Source organism: Theropithecus gelada, chromosome 19, assembly GCF_003255815.1.
Source record: "Theropithecus gelada isolate Dixy chromosome 19, Tgel_1.0, whole genome shotgun sequence".
Taxonomy (NCBI): Eukaryota; Metazoa; Chordata; class Mammalia; order Primates; family Cercopithecidae; genus Theropithecus; species Theropithecus gelada.
Window position 1 is genome coordinate 15109097 of NC_037687.1, and position 16970 is coordinate 15126066.

The 16970-nt window shown below is 54.6% G+C and overlaps 1 protein-coding gene across 2 annotated transcripts; it reads right to left on the reverse strand.

Moving 5' to 3' along the window:
* Positions 1–645: 645 nt before the first annotated feature.
* On the reverse strand, positions 646–14353 carry RASAL3 (RAS protein activator like 3). 2 transcript variants are annotated; one of them, XM_025367533.1, is made up of 18 exons: positions 14289–14353; positions 13815–14161; positions 10507–10643; positions 10265–10343; positions 10096–10157; positions 9246–9301; positions 7566–7692; positions 7363–7461; positions 6327–6869; positions 5537–5681; positions 5138–5282; positions 3674–3910; positions 3376–3577; positions 3164–3282; positions 2133–2523; positions 1684–1841; positions 1080–1143; positions 646–973 (listed from the first exon to the last, which is right to left on the reverse strand). In XM_025367533.1, exons 2-18 carry the CDS (start codon positions 14140–14142, stop codon positions 830–832), a joined length of 3036 nt encoding a protein of 1011 aa, XP_025223318.1. In that variant the 5' UTR covers positions 14143–14161; positions 14289–14353; the 3' UTR covers positions 646–829. The 2 variants fall into 2 exon arrangements, with proteins under 2 accessions (XP_025223318.1, XP_025223319.1); XM_025367534.1 differs by lacking the exons at positions 646–973; positions 1080–1143; positions 1684–1841; ... (2 more) ...; positions 3376–3577; positions 3674–3910 and having other exon boundaries at positions 4520–5282; positions 9264–9301.
* Between the last annotated feature and the right edge of the window lie 2617 nt (positions 14354–16970).

Here is a 16970-nt window from a genome sequence, read left to right on the forward strand (position 1 = left end):
TCTCAGGAGACCTCAACATGTGTACATATGACATATATAATCACAACATTCAAAAAATTTTTTCTTACTATGAACCAGGCCTTTTCTAGGCAGACATACCCAACCTGGTTAACCAACTACCCAACTACTCACCTACTAGGTCAAACATCCAGCAAATGCTAACCTATCCGTCTGCGATTTGCTCCACCCACTCTACCCCTCACCCATCCACTCACCCATGTTTTGAATGACTCGTTTACCCAATCATTCATACACAGTATGAATTTATCCGTCTCCCAGACCCATGGCCTCCATGACATGAGGAGGGCCTGAGAAGATGCTCTCACTGTGGGAGGTTGCCAGGGTTGGAATTCATGCTTCATTGAGAAGCAGGTGCTGCCTATGACAATGGTGAATACCTTTTATCGAATGCCTTTATGTGTCCTCTCACTGTGTAGGGAACTTTACGTCCATTTCACAGATAAGAAACGGGCTTTTAAGAGAATGAAGGTCTAAGGTAACACAGCTGGTGAGAGCTTATGTATATGGCCCTCTCCATGAGACTTCTAATTAGGGGAGAATTTGGAAGAGACGAATAGGGCTTGGGGGGGGGGGCAAATGCCTTAGAACTGGCAATTCTTAGTGGGCAAAGAAACCAGCAATTTTACTGAAATCAAGATTTTACTGGGCAACTTCACACTGCCAGAGTGGTTGGGACCAGCAGCTCCACTCCCCATTGTAGGCCAAGTAGGGCTGTAGGGCTAAGGCAAGGTCAGACACCCCCCCCCCCCCCGCCAAGACGTCTATCTCTCTGCTCCCAGACCACGTGTGGTGAGGCAGGATGGGCAGCTCAGGTGGTGTCTCCATTGAGGCAGGGTGCTTTGAGGGGCTGGGGTTGACTCCGAGACCCCCGCGTCCTTGGAGAAAGCTGCAGGCTCTGGATAGCATCCCTCAGCTGAGCCTGAGTTCTCTCCATCTCATTTAGGCGGTGTTCCTGGGGAGGCAGTGGCGATGGGGCTCAGAAACCAGGAGAGGGCTGCACCCCAACCCTCGCTCCTCCACCGCCCAGACCTGTGCCAGGGCTCAGACGGCAATCTCACCAGGCTTTTCAGACTGTGCCCTTCATAGATTGGAAGGTTGTGTTTTGAATCAAACTCTGAGCTCCTGTGGGGGTCGGGGGATGGGGGCGAAGGTCAGAGGCTAAGGAGTCCCTTCCAGCTCCTGGTTGGAGTGGCAGGGATTCAGGGGGGCGGAGCTTGGAGTGGAGGCGGAGCTTGTTCAGACTGAAGGGCGGGGCCTAAATATGCTTGAAGAAGGGTCGGACCAGAGACTGGAATAGTTGGAATGATAGGACCTATCAATCATCCCTTCAAGGCGGGGCTTGGCCCGTCCTGAGTGGGGTCGTAACTGGGCTTGAGGGAGTGCCCAGGCTGAGATATCTCAGTGCCCGGTCCAGCCAGGTTGGGAGGGGCTGATGGAGGGGTGGGGCCTGGATGAGAGAATCTGCCAGCGTCCTAGGCCGACCTTCGGGGGGGTGGGTCCACCTGGGGGCGGGGCTTGCGAAGAGGGGCCGGGACAGATTTTTATTAGGGCGGGGCCAGCGTGGGGCTTGGTCGTGCCAGGCGTGGTTTGGGGAGGGTCTGGTCAGATCTAATTGGATCGGGCCCACCTGGGGGCGGAGCTAATGGAGAGGGCTGGGCTCACCCAGCACAGAGCCTGGAGTCCAGATCCTGCAGCTGGCCCCGCAGCTGCTCCTGCTGCTCCGTCAAGGCCCGGATGTGGGTGCTCAGCGACTCCACGAGGCGGGACAGCACTTTCTGCTCCTCACGCAGAGCGGCCACCTCGCACTGCAGCTCTGCCAACTGTGGTGGGAGAGCAGCTGTAATCTGACCCGTCGTCCCGCCCCTGTGTCTCCCTGGAGACCCTGACCTTCCAGGCCCAAGCGTTCAGCGTCATCACCGGCCTGCCTAGTTGGGGAACATCCCTCCTGCCGTACAGCTGGGGAGACTGAAGCTCAGAGAGGGTCGGGCTAGGCCCGTGGTCACACAGCGCAGCGAGCTGGGTACTTGAACCCAGGCTTACCTGGCCCTTCAGTCTTCCCCAGTCGCGTCCCCGTCCCCACTCCCCAGGCGGGGACCTAGGCCTGACCTTACCTTGTTCACAGGTCGGTGCTTGCCCAGTGCCTGGTTTCGGTCTTGCGGCTGGTCTATTTGGCGCTGCCAGGGTACCGACGGCTTCCGAGGCAGCGAGGCGGAGTCCCGGGTCCAAGGCCGGGCGCGGGGCGCCGGGCCCGTGCTCAGGGAGCCTTTGGGTCGCGGCCAGGGCCCCGCAGACTGGCGGCGGCGGGCAGGACGCCGGGTTGGGACACTCTGCGTGCGCTGCACCGGCCGGGGCCGCCGCAGGGGCCGCTCTTCGTCCGGCTGTGGCCGGGCCCAACTCTCTGAGCGGCGAACGCTGCGCAGAGACTGGCTCTTGGAGATGAGAGGGGTGTGCTTGGGGAGGTCCCGGGGGGCCAGGAAGCCGGGCTTCTCCCCTGCGGAAAGGCTAGGGGTGGGATGGAGGATCTCAGACCCTCTACTGGCCCCTGAGACGACTCCATCCCGACCTGACCAGAAGTGACCTCACCCCCAGGTGAACTTGTTCTTTTTTAAGACAAGATCTTGCTCTGTCACCCAGGCTGGAGTGCAGTGGCTCGATCATAGCTCACTGCAGACTTGAATTCCGGAGCTCAAGCTATTCTCCAGCCTCAGCCTCCCAAATAACTAGGACTGCCAGCGCATGCCACTACACCCAGGTATTTTTTTTTTTTTTTTTTTTGGTAGAGATGGGGGTCTCCCTATGTTGCCCAGGTTTGTCTTAAGTTCTTGGCCTCAAGTGATCCTCCTGCCTCAGCCTCCCAAAGTGCTGGGATTACAGGCATGAGCCACTGAGCCTGGCTCCTGTCCTTGACTTCTAATACTGTCCTCTCTATGACCCTCGACATCACTCCACCCTAACCTCTCCTCTCATCCCTGACCTCAAACACACTGTGACCTTTGACCGGACCCTTTCTATAACCTGTGATTCCAGTCTGACCCTGGGCTTGACCTCTGCTCACAATGATCCATCTTCACCTCTGACCCCTGTCTGAGCCCTGCTCCTTCCTGTTCCCACCCATCAGACCCTAGACCAGACTTGAGGTTACCTGGAGTGGATCTGGGCCGGGGGCGGTGGGAGACGCATTGGCACTGATACAAGCACAGGCTGGCCCTCCTCGATGGCTTGCAGGATGGTGGGCAGCGGTTCCAGGGAGTCTCGGGTTGTCTGATGAGGCATGCAGGACAGAGACTGAGCAAAATCTATGGGGTCAGAGTCTCCCAAGCCTTCTTGCCTCCCTATTCTGGGTTCAGGCCATACCTGGTCAAGCTCAGCAAAAATTGTACAGAGCTGGGCATGCAGGACAGCCAACTGGAGGGCCAGGTCACCGCTACCCTGGTAACCACTGGGTGCAGCATCCACATCCACCATGGCCACCTGGTCCAGGAAGCGTTGCATGGCTGGTCCATGTTCCTCCAGGAAGCTATTCATGAAGCCCATGTAGGCCTCCTTCTCACCGAACCTGGATCAGGGCCAGGCTGGGTGGGTCAGGTCAGGCACCTGCCACCCCCACACTCCCAGCATGGTCCCCCCCCACCCCTAGCTTCCCAGCACCTACGGGGCACGGTTGGCGAGGTTCTGGATGACCTTGGCAATCAGTGTGAGGGTGCGGGCTGGGCCGGGTGCTGGATGCTCTGGTGCTAAACCAAAGAGGCTGGGTGCCAGGATGGCGGGGCACAGGAGCCGCAGGAAGAGGGAGGCGCACACCAGTCGGGGGCCCAGCACCTCAGAGCCACGTTCTTTGCATGCTTCTCGCCAGCTTGAGAACACGATGCCCAGCTCCGCAGGGAACCAGCTGGTGCAGAAGAGGCAATGAATGGTCAGACGGGGAGGCTATGGGCATAAAGGTTAAAGTCATAAGGTTGGGAGTCCCAGAAGCATTGCATGACTAGTCCATGATCCTCCAGAAAGCTATTCATGAAGGCCATGTAGGCCTCCTTTTCACTGAACCTGGGGTCTGGACTCCAGGATTGGGAATATCTGAGATAACAATGCTTGGGGTTATGAGTCAGCATGGGGCCATGGCTTATGTGTAGCTATGGCAATCGCTGGGGATAATACTCTTATAGTTGGGGATACAAGGTCACATGAAGACAGAGGTTATGAGCTTGGATATACTTGTAATCAGACATGAGATTGGGGAGCCAGAGTACAAGATATAAAGTAGGATTGGGGTCTGGAAGTCACTTAGGGTCAGAAGTCACTTGATTGAAGTCAGGGATTAGGTATGCAGGTTAACCTAGGGTCAGAGGTCAAGGGATTGGAATCCCAGGTCTCCTGTGATCAGTTGCATGGGATTTGAGGTGGAGGGTCACTTAAAGCCAGGGATCATGGACTTGGGGCATTATCTGGAAGCAGAGGTCATAAGATTGAGATCCTATGCTAACTGGAGCCAGTGGCATGGAATTGGGTGTATGGAATCACCTGTGGTTACAGGACAAGGAATTGGGTCTCGGGTTACTTGGGGTCAGTGGTGATAGGGTTGCATGGTGACAGGGTTGCCAGATGTAGTAAATGAAACTTCAGGACATCCAGTTAAACATGAATGTCAGATAATGGAGTGATTTTTATTTACATTTTTCCTTTTATTTGGGACAGGGTCTCACTCTGTCAACCAGGCTGGAGTGCTGTGGCATGATCATAGCTCACTGCAGCCTTGAATCCTGGGCTCAAGCGATCCTCCAGCCTTGGCTGGGAATACAGGTGCATGCCACCATGCCTAGCTCATTTTAAAAAAGCTTTTTGGAGCAATGGAGTCTTGCTATGTTGCCCAGACTGGTCTTGAACGCCTGCGCCTGGGCTCAAGCAATCCTCTTGTCTCCGCCTCCCAAAGCATTGGAATTACGGGCGTGAGCCACCATGCCTGGCTCAAATGAGTAACTTTTTAGTATAAGCATGGTCCCAATAATTGCATCAAATTTAACTGAGTGTCTCCTGTATTTTATCTGGCAACCCTAAACTGGGGGTTGGGGCTAGCATGGTAAGCGGGGGTGGACTAAGGGGCTGGGGCCCTGATTCTCACTCGTAGGAATGGATAATGGTTTCGAAGACCTCCTCGCAGCTGTTTCGAAGTCTGGCCTGGTGCTCTGGCAGCTCCGGGGCTGGACACTTGCTGGGGTCCACTTCGCAGTCCTCAGTGGAAGCACAGAGACACCGCACAACCTGTCCTGCAGCCCAGCACAGCCAGATAGGGGCTGGGACCATGACCACCAAAACCCGCCACACCCATCCTCCAACCTTGTCTTCAGGTTATTCCGGAGGCACCCAACATCTTGGGGAGCTCCCAGTTGTCCCCAGGATCCTAGCACCTCCAAAACACCACTCACTACCAGAATCCAGGTTGCTCAAGGACTCTTAGAACTTCACCCAGGTCCCCTAGCTCACCAGCAGGCCACTGACACGGACTCTTCCCCCAGCTCACCCAGGGTCTCCTGGAGGTAATCCTGTGCCACGAGCTTCATGTACTCATCGATAGCCTTGGTGGCCAATGTGTTTTCCCGGAACAGCAGCGCCTCACGGCCTCCACAGCGCGCCAGCTCCGCAGTGCCCAGGTCAGTCACCAGCGCCTAGGAAGGGCAGGGGGTCAGGTTGCACCGGATGCAGACTGAGTCCAAGGGAATTCGGATCCTTGGCTCGTCCTTCACACCAGAGGCACAGGCCCCGCCCCTCGTAGCTGATGCTTAGGCCCAGTCCTTACTGCTAGGGTTCATAACCGAGGCCAGAACTTCTAACCCTCACAGCAGAAATTTAAACCTTTTAGCGCTGGGGTTCAACCTGGGCCCCGCCCCTCATGCGTAATGCCCAGGCCCCTCTCGCAGCTGAAGCTTAGGCTCCGCCCTTCAAGGTGTCTCGCCCGTTATGAATGATAATTAGGCCCCGCCCCTCACAGCTGAAGCTCAGGCCCAGTCCTTCAAAGTGCCCCGCCCCTTACAAGTACAGCTCAGCCCCCCGCCCCTCACAGCTGACGCTCAGGTCCCGCCCTTCAAGGTGCCCCGCCCCTTACAGGTGATGTTCAGGCCCCGCCCTTCTAGGTACCCGCCCCTTACAGGTGACACTTGAACCACGCCCCTCACAGCTGATGCTCAGGCCCTGCCCTTCAAGGTGTCTTGCCTCTTACAGGTGCAACTCAGGTCCTGCGCCCCAATTACCGCCCGAAGCGCGTTATCGGTCTACCCCTGGTCGCCCGGGTCCGCGCTGTCGCGGTGCCGCACCTGTGCCCGGCCAGTGGCCCGCAGCACGCGCACCATGGCGGCCGCCAGCTCCTCCTTGGCTTGCGCAGGCAGCGCGGGCTCCAGGGCCCCGCAGAGGCGCGCGTAGTGGAAGGTGAGGAACTCCGCCAGCTCCTTGTAGCGCTCGGACGGCAGCACACGCAGGCGACGCGCCCGAATCCGCGCCCGCAGCGCTGCGCCCGCCGGCGCCCCGAGAAGCGGGAACCAGCGCTCCAGGCCGGCGGCTGGCGCGCGTGGGGCGCCCAGCTCCTCCAGCGACAGGGCCACGCGGCCCAGCACCGCGCTTCCCGGGCCCAAGCCGCGCAGCCGCAGCGACAGGCGACGTGCAGGTGGCAGCGCCTCGAAGTGAAAGCGCTCGGCCCAGAAGAGCTGGCCTGGGCCGGCCCGGGGCGCCGTGCGTGCCAGCAGCGCGCCATCCAGCCACAGCTCGGCGCGCACGCCGGGTGCCCCCGCCGCTGCCCGGGGAAGCCCCTTCGCCTCGTGCACCCACACGCTCAGCCATGTCTCTTCCCGCTCCACGTTGTCCTGCAGATGGGAGTGGGATGGGGGAAGCGTTTTGGTTTGTTGGCACCCCAAAGAGGGCACCGCAAGTGAACGCGGAGCCTCAAACCTGGTGCGCTGGGTTCCTAGTGAGATTTCTGGGCCTTTGGGGAAAGAAGTGGAGCCACGGGAGTCCGGAGGTGGCTACGCAGAAGTTTTCTAAAGCTTTTCTGGGCTCTCCGGGAGAGTTCGGGGCTCCAGGGCATAGAAGAGTAGTACTGGAGTGAAGACTTCGCGATTATGTGGTAGGCAGGGCTTTGGGTGCATATAGGGTCGAGAGTAGACAGAAGGGGCGGGTCTGATATTCCCGGGGCTGGTAATAGATGGAAGGGGAGTCTTGGAGCCTTTGCAACGATGCAGGCGGGGCAGGTGCGTTGGGAGCGCCGGTTATGGAGAGAGCTGGCTTTGGGTAGAGTGGAAGGGGTGGGCCAGGCCTGTGGGCGGGGTCTCCGTGTCCCGCTTTATTGAGGGCAATGACCTGGGTGGGCTGGAATTGGCGACGAAGGTCCTCGATCCAGCGGTCTCTCTCAGCGGCCGAGCGACAAGAGAAGCAGCGGCTTCCGCCCGTCCACGTTACCTGTTGGGATGGAGAATCCAACAGTGTGCGATCCAGGCCAAGGGTGAAGCCAAAGGGTGGGAGGTGGGACTGAGGTGGAACCGAGGTGGATTGTCTGCACTTACCTGAAAGCAATGGGGCTCCCCCAAGAGGCTGGGGTGCAGTGGCCAGACCCGCACATCCCGCTCGGCGCCCAGGTCCAGTTCAGAGAGTGTGGCCAGCGACTCCCTAGAGCCCAGAGCACTGGGGGGCCTGGGAAGGGGGCGGGGGAGCACACGGTCATTCTTGCCTCTTCCCATCCCCCATAGCCTGAAGGGTAGAGGAAGGCCAGGAAGGACTTCAACCCAGTTCGGATCCCTTTTCTACCCTGTGCCCCCTCCCCATGGCGCCTCCTTACTTTTGGCATAAACTCAACTCCTGGTGACCTATATGACCAAGTAGAGTCCAGATGTTGTTACCTCATCTCCCTCCACCTAACCCATCACTTTCTGAGCTCCAGCCTCCCTGGCCTTGTTTTATTTTATCTTATTTATTTATTTATTTAAAGCAGAGTCTTGTTTAGTGTAGTGGCTGGATCTCGGCTCACTGCAACCTCTGCCTTCCAGGTTCAAGCGATTTTCCTGCCTCAGCCTCCCAAGTAACTGGGATTACAGGTGCCCACCACCATGCCCGGCTAATTTTCTAATGTTTGTGTTTTTAGTAGAGATGGGGTTTCACCACGTTGGCCAGTCTGGTCTTGAAATCCTGATCCCAAGTGATCCACCCACCTCAGCCTCACCAAAGTGTGGGAATACAGGCGTCAGTGACCACGCCCAGTCCTATTTATTTATTTATTTATTTATTTGTTTATTTAGACAGAGTCTCACTCTGTTGCCCAGGCAGGAATGCAGTGGCACAATCTTGGCTCACTGCAACCTCCACCTCCCAGATTTAAGCAATTCTCCTGCCTCAGCCTCCTGAGTAACAGGCGTGTGCCACCATGCCTGGCTAATTTTGTATTTTTAGTAGAGGTGAGATTTCACCACGTTGCCAGGCTGGTCTTGAACTCCTGACCTCAAATGTTCCACCTGCCTCTGCCTCCCAAAGTGTGGGATTACAGGTGTGAGCCACCGCACCCAGCCCTATTTATTTTTGAGACAGAGTCTTGCTCTGTTGCCCAGGCTGGAGTGCAGTGGCACGATCTCTGTGCACTGCAGCCTCAACTTCCCAGGCTCAAGCAATCCTCCCACTCAGCCTCCCCAGTAGCTGGGACTACAGGTGCCCACCACCATGCCTGGTTAATTTTTGTATTTTTTGTAGAAGTAGGGTCTCACTATATTGCCCAGGCTGGTCTTGAACACCTGGACTCAAGCAGTCTGCCCACTTCGGCCTCCCAAAGTGCTACCCCTGGTCCACTTCACCCAGCCCCCTTGGCCTTGTTTTAGTTGCTTCTTTCTGCCTCTTGGCCTTTGCACTTGCTGTTACTTCTGCCTGGAATGCTTTTCCCACCCCGCTGTTGGCCTAGTTAACTTCCATCCACCCTTCAGATCTCAGCTCAAGGGTCCCTTCCCTAACCCTCCCAGACCAGTTGATTGACTTAGCTCCCATTTTAGAGTTATTGTGTCAGACTCTGCCGGCACCCTGGCTCTGTGCTACGTCATTCAATGTCCCCAGAATCAACTGATGTGGGGCAGAACACAGAGGCTACAGGGGGTGTTTGGTGTAGATTGGAATGATAGGCAAGAGGAGGGGGAGGAGGAGGAGGAGGAGGAGGAGGAAGGGCCAGTGTTGAACCTCAGCCCCTCCAGCCTCTCATACATCCTTACCCATCCCGGGGCTCCGACCTGGCCTTTTTCTTCTCTTTCAGCCTCTTGAGCAACCCCTGTGGGGAAGGGAATGTCAGCTGGACAGAAATCTGTGCTCCTTCCGCAGCTCCTTCCCTCCCAAGATATCCCAGAGGATCTGCTGGTCTTGGAGGACCAACACCAAGCTCAGGCTGTATTAGCAGGAATAATAAGAGCAATCAACAGCTCCTAATTCTTTGTTCATTTGTTTTTTTAAGAAAGGGTCTTGCACTGTCAGCCAGGCTGCAGTACAGTGGTGCAATCATAGCTCACTGCAGCCTCAAATTCCTGGGCTCAAGTGATTCTCTTGCCTCAGCTGGGACTACAGGTGAATGTTACCATGTAGAATTGGGGACTTGCTATGTTGCCCAGGTTTGTCTTGAGCTCCTGGTCTCAAGCAATCCTTCTGCTTCCAGCCTCTCAAAATGTTGGGATTACAGGTGTGAACCACTGTGCCTGGGCCAAACTCCCATTTGTAAAGCATCAATCATATATTCTCGTGCACTATTCATTTATTTATTTAAGACATGGAGTCTCCCCATGTTGCTTAGGCTGGTCTTGAACTCCTGGCCTCAAGCAGTGTTCTCTGCTCAGCCTCCCAAGTAGCTGGGACTACAGCTGTGCACTGCCCTGCCTGGCTCCTGCACTCTCTATTGGCTTCCCAAAAACAACCCCTAGAGAAAGATTATTTCATTAACTCCATCTGACAGACTGGGACTCTGAGGCCCAGAGAGGGTCAGCAACCTGCCCCAGATCACCCAGCAAGAGTGCCCTTTCAGCTGTGAGGGTCTTGGCTCTCCCCTCTACCTACCCCCTTCACTGGCTGCCTTACCCGAACGTTGTGGACCTGGTTGGGACCAGCATTCTCTGGTTCTGTCTTTCCAGGCATCCGATCTGTGGGTAGTTATGGGTGGCAGGTTGGGGGGTTGGAGTCATCTTAGATTCTGCCCCACTTTTAGAGCCTCCCAAATGCCCCAGGCCTTTCCACTCTTCAAGCTTACCTGGATCCCTGAAGTTCCCCATGGCCACGTGGATGCTGCCCTCGGAGCTAGCACTTCCCACCCGGGGCCTTCGGGGACCCTGTTCTCCCGCAGGAGTGGGTAGTCAGAGAGGGGAGGCAGGCAGGCAGGCAGACCGAGGGAGAGGCAGACACCTTCCCACTATCCTCCCTCCAGCCCGTACCTCTGTTCTGCCCTCCTCCTTTTTCTTTCTTCCCTCCCCTTGCCCAGGTGCCCCTTCTCACCTCCTCCTCTCCTCCAAGCAGCACCAGCTTCCCATCAAGCAGGGTGAAGCCCCCAATGTCCCAGACAGGCACGTCGGGTGTGGGGGCCTCGGGGATCTGTGGGGTAGGGGGCTCTGGCTCTGGCTCCGGCTCCAGCTCTGGGAAGAAGAGGAGGTACTGGGGGACTTAAGAGACGTTTTCTCTCCCTCAGGCCACCCTTTCCATTCCCGAAGGCTTATGGTGGGTTCCCTCCTAGGTGCCCCCCACCCCAGCAGCTGTATCGGACTGTATGACCTTGGGCAAGTTTTCATGTCTGTCTGGGCCTTGTCCCCACTAACCATGGGTAGCAGACACAGCTCACCTACCATGTGTCCAGTACCCTGTATACCACTCCACACACCTTCTTGCATTGAATCCTCCAAAAGCCATTCAAAGGGCTATGATAACAGGCTCAGAGAGGTTGAGTGACTTGCCCAGGGTCACACAGCTTGTGAGTGGTTGGGCTGGGCTTCAGTCACAAGCATTCTTCTCTTTTTTTTTTTCTTTGCATTCTTCTCTTAACCAAGACAACATGTGGGTCCGAGAGGTTAAAAAACAGGACCGAGTCTGGGCACGATGGCTCATGCCTGTAATCCCAACATTTGGGAGGCCGAGGTGGGGCGGATTGCTTGAGATCTGGAGTTTGAGAACAGCCTGGGCAACATAACAAGACCCTGTCTTTAAAAAATAGCCTGACGCAGCTGGGCTCCGTGGCTCACACCTGTAATCCTAGCACTTTGGGAGGCCGAGGCGGGCAGATCACCTGAGGCCAGGAGTTTGAAACTAGCCTGACCAACATGGAGAAACCCCGTGTCTACTAAAAATACAAAATTAGCCGGGCGTGGTGGCGCATGCCTGTAATCCCAGCTACTTGGGAGGCTGAGGCAGGAGAATTGCTTGAACCTGGGAGGCGGAGGTTGTGGTAGCCCAGATAGTGCTATTGCACTCCAGCCTGGGCAACAAGAGTAAAACTCCGTCTCAAAACAAAACAAAACAAAACAAAAAAACCCTGACACTGTGTTGTGTGCCCATATTTCCAGTTACTTGGGAGGCTGAGGTGGGAGGATCGCTTGAGCCGCAGAATTCAAGGCAGCAGTGAGCTATGATCATGCAACTGCACTCCAGCCTGGGCGACAGAGCAAGACCCTGTCTTTGAAAAACAACGGCAGGCCAGGCGCAGTGGCTCACACCTGTAATTCCAGCACTTTGGGAGGCCGAGGTGGGTGAATCACCTGAGGTCAGGAGTTTGAGATGACCCTGGCCAACATGGTGAAACCCCATCTCTACTAAAAATACAAAATTAGCCGGGTGTGGTGGTGCACACCTGTAATCCCAGCTACTAGGGAGGCTGAGGCAGGAGAATTGCTTGAACGCGGAGGGCAGAGGTTGCAGTGAGCCGAGATTGCACCACTTCACTCCAGCCTGGGTGAAAGACTGAAACTCTGTCTCAAAAAAAACAACAGGCTGGGCGCAGTTGCTCATGCCTGTAATCCCGGCATTTTGGTAGGCTCGGGCAGGTGGATCACCTGAGGTCAGGAGTTCGAGACCAGCCTGGCCAACATGGTGAAACCATGTCTCTACTAAAAATACAAAATTAACCAGGTGTGGTGGTGCATGCCTGTAATCCCAGCTACTCGGGAGGCTGAGGCAGGAGAACCTCTTGAACCCGGGAGGCAGAGGTGCAGTGAGCTGAGATTGCACCACTGCACTCCAGCCTGGGCGAGGAAGTGAGACTCTGTCTCAAAACAGAAACAAAAACAAAATGGGAATATAAGCAGTGAGAATTAAATGAGCTTCCAGGAAACAGAAGGGCTGAATTAGCCCTCCCAGACTGTCTGTCTGTTCCCTCGTTTTTACCACCAGGAGCAATAAATGATAACTCCCACTTATTAACGGATCACTTAAAATATGCTGGGCCCTAGCCTAGTGTTACATTCCTGAGCCCTAATTCTTGCGATATCCATTACTCTTCTAGATCCCTCTATGTGACACTTAGCACCATCTGTCATTTTTTTTTTCTTTCTTTCTTTTTTTTTCCTTTGAGATGGAGTCTCACTCTGTTGCCCAGGTTGGAGTGCAGTGGCGCAATCTTGACTCACTGCAACCTCTGCCTCCTGGGTTCAAGCTATTATCCTGCCTCAGCCTCCTGAGTAACTGGGAGTATAGGCATGTGCTACCATGCCCAGATACTTTTTTTTTTTTTTTTTTGTATTTTTAGTAGAGACAGGGTTTTGCTATGTTGGCCAGGCTGGTCTCGAACTCCTGAACTCAGGTGATCCATCCGCCTTGGCCTCCCAAAGTGCTGGGATTACAGGTGTGAGCCACCATGCCTCGTCCATCTGTCATTTTCTTGTTGATGTATTTTCAGTCAATTCCACTACACTGTGAGCTCCATGGGGCAGGGAGTGTCATCCGTCTCTTTCACTAGTGTGCCCTCAGTGCCTAAATCAGGGCCTGGCACATACAATAGAAGCTCAACATCACACCTGTAATCCCAGCACTTTGGGAGGCTCAGGCGGGCGGATCACAAGGTCAGGAAATCAAGACCATCCTGGCTAACATGGTGAAACCCCGTCTCTACTGAAAATACAAAAAATTAGCCAGGCGTGGTGGCGGGCGCCTGTAGTCCCAGCTACTCAGGAGGCTGAGGCAGGAGAATGGCGTGAATCCGGGAGGCAGTGCTTGCAGTGAGTGGAGATTGCACCCCTGCACTCCAGCCTGGGTGACAGAGCGAGACTCTGTCTCAAAAAAAAAAAAAAAAAAAAAAGAAAAAAAAAAAAGAAAAGAAGCTCAACAAACCTCTGCTTGAATAAATAAATGAATATGAGCAAATAAAATGATGTACTCTCCAAAATGGAGATCATTATTCTTATTGAACTGATGGAGAAGCTGAGGCTTAAGGGCTCAGAACAAAGACATGGAAGCTAGAAGGTAGAAGAGCAGAAGGCAGGCTGAGGATGGATATCCAGGTAGGAAAGGATGGGCTTGAGCCATTGAAGGAGAGACCCGTTGGGGCCAAGAGCCATTTAGCCTCTGGATAATACCACCATGGGTCTACATTCACTGTTCCGTCCTCAGATGGACGCTGTGCCCACAGGACCCTGGCAACTCCTCCTACCTTCTTCAGGGGGAAAGAGGGAACAGGGTAGCTGGGCCCCAGCCACTTCCTGCTGGGCTTTCGCACTCCCCACAACTTCCTGTGTCTGTAGGGTTGATGCTCCGGAGGCAGACAAAACCCAAGCATCCGCCTTCCCAGCCCGGCCCAAGCTCAGGGCGGGGGAACCATGTACCTGGGGCCTCCTGCTCTGGCTCCGGCTCTGGCTCCGGTGGTGGGTTCTTATGCCTCCCCCAGAGGGCCTTGGAGAGTCGAAGGCGACTGGTCCGTGACTCCTTGGGAGGCGCAGATAGGACCCGACGGAATATCGAGCGAGGGGCTGGCTGGGTGCTGACCATGGGCTCCTGGTGGCTCAGGGCCCTGCCCCAGCCAGCAAAGCGGCCCCAGCGAAACCCTCCAGCCCCCTTCTCCCCACCGCGCCCTGTGTGCCAGCGATAGGAAGTCAGCGGAGAGGGGGCTGCGGGCTGGGTTTGGGAGGTCCGGCTTGGCGACGGTGGGTCCATGGTGCGGCGGGGGTGTCTGCTGGGGGGCGAGAGAGTGACAGTTGTGCCCAGTGTCTGTCCACACACTGCCCTCATCTCGGCCCCCTCCCCACTCTCAGCTCTGCCTTCAGGAATCCCCCTGCCCCCACCTCCACTGCCTCCCTTACCTTGGTTTCCTGACCAGAATCAGCAGCCGTCTGCACCCTGCCTGGCTTCCTCCCTCGGAACCCAACTCCACGTGACCCTCTCTGTCCCACCCCACCCCACAGCCAGTCTGGGAGGGCACAGTGGGGGCAGGATGCTGGAGGTTCGGGGGAGGAGAAAAGAGGAGGTGGGTTACTAGGCTTCTAGCAAGAAGGACCCAGAGTCCCTCCCTGACTGGGAGGCAGCGCTTGCCCCTCTCTCTGAGCCTCGGTTGCCTTCTCTGCAAAATGAGTACAGGCTGAACAAATGCTGGTGAGAATACAGAGCACCTAGAACTCTCAACCACAGTTGGCCGGAGTGTAGACCCATTCGCTCGTGTTGGGAAACGGTTTGGCAGGATCTACTAACACTATTAGCTGGATCTTCTCTGACTCAGCAATTCCATCGCTGGGTAGACATCTGATAGATATGCCCCCCCCCACCCCCCCCAGTGCAATGCATAGTAGCCCCACATTGGAAACGGCCGAAGTGCCCATTAGTGGAAGAAGGAATAAACTGTGATCTCTTCACACAGCAGAATATCATACAGCAGTGAGAACAAACTAATGAATAATTTAACTTGGGTGAATCACAAACAATGTTGAGCCAAAACCAAAACCAAAGCCATAAAACGCCAGTAATCTGAGCTGTTCAGGAGGCTGAGTTTGGGAGGTCTGGCTTGGAGATGGTGGGTCCATGGTGGGCGGAGGGGGGTCTCCTGGGGGGGCGAGAGAGTGACAGTCGTGCCCAGTGTCTGTCCACACACTGCCCTCATCTCGGCCCCCTCCCCACTCTCAGCTCTGCTGAGAGGAGGATCACTTGAGGCCAGGAGTTCAAGGCTGCAGTGAGCTGTGATCATGTCTGTGAATATTGGCAGTGCACTCCAGTCTGGGTGACATAGGGAAACCTCATATCTAACTTGTTTTCTCTTTCTCCCCTCCCTGCCCTCGGGAGACCGCATCTCTAAAAAGCAATAATAAACTAAACCCCCAAAACAATGAAGAGTATACACTTTGTGATTCCATTTACATAAAGTCCTAAATCAGGCAAAACCACACGTAACAAGTCAGGATATCAGTTTCTTTTGGAGGCACTAGTGGCTGGGAAGAGGGCACAAGGGGGGCTTCTGGAAGATGGCCAGATTTATTATTACTCTTATTATTAATTAATTAATTTATTGAGAAGGAGTTTTGCTGTGTCTCCCAGGCTCATGTGCACTGGCACGATCTCGGCTCACTGCAACCTCTGCCTCCTGGATTCAGGTGATTCTCCTGACTCAGCCTCCTGAGTAGCTGGGACTGCAGGTATGCACCACCATGCCTTGCTAAGTTTTTTGTATTTTTAGTAGAGATGGGGTTTCACCATGTTGGCCAGGCTGGTCTTGAACTCCTGACCTCAAATGATCTGCCTGCCTTGGCCTCCCAAAGTGCTGGTATTACAGGTGTAAGCCACCATGCCCCACTCTTATTATTATTATTTATAAATGAGGTCTATAAAAATAATATAGATTTCATAAAATAAAAATATAATATTTATATTACATAGTAATATAATAATATATTATAAATAATATAAATATTATTATTTTTTGTAGATGAGGTCTGTCATCCAGGCTGGAGTGCAATGGTGCCATTATAGCTCACTGTAACCTCTAACTCCTGGGTTCAAGCGATCCTCTCGCCTCAGCCTCCTGAGTAGCTGGGACTACAGCTGCATGCCACCACACCTGGCTAATTAAAAATAATTTTTTTTTTTGTAGAGATGGGGGTCTTGCTTTGTTGCCCAGGCTGGTCTTGAACTCCTGGCCTCAAGTGGTCCTTACACCTCAGCCCCCCAAGTAGCTGGGATAATAGGCACATGCTACCATGCCTGGCCTATTTTTTTTTTTTTTGACGTGAAATTCACATAACACAAATTTAGCATGTTCTTTTTTATAATAAGATTTTTCTTTTTTGAGACAGAGTCTTGCTCTGCTGGAGTGCAGTGGCACAATCATAGCTCACTGCATCCTTGACCTCCTGGGCTCAAGCGATCCTCCTACCTCAGGCTCTCGAGTAGCTGGGACCACAGTTGCATGCTACCTGGCTAATTTTTAACTTTTTGTCTGTTTGGTTTTTGTAGAGATGGGGCCTCACTATGTTGCCCATGCTAGTCTTGAACTCCTGGGCTCAAACAATCCTCATGCCTCAGCCTCCCAAAGTGTGGGAATACAGGAATAGCATGAGCCTCTGTGCTCAGAGAGACGAAGCCTTGTTCTGTCACCCAGGCAGGAGTGCGGTGGCTATTCACAGACATGACTGTGGGTCATTGCAACCTTGAACTCCTGGGCTCAGGCAATCCTCTTGCCTCAGCCTCCCAAGTAGCTGGGCTTGCAGGTGCATGCCACCATGCCCAGCTAATTTTAATTTTTTTTTTTTTTTTGTAAAGAGACAGGGTCTCACTATGTTGCCCAGGCTGGTTTCATACTCCTGGGCTCAGGTAGTCCTCCTGCCTCAGCCTCTGCAGTGGCTGGGACTGCAGATGTGTGCCACCACGCTTGGCTTAATATGTTTTATTTATTGAGCTGGGTCCTGGTTACATGGGTGTGTGCTGTTGTGGAAATTCATCAAGCTGTGCCCTTGGGAGCACTTTCTTGTATCTCTGTTAGGCTTCCACAAATGCTTACT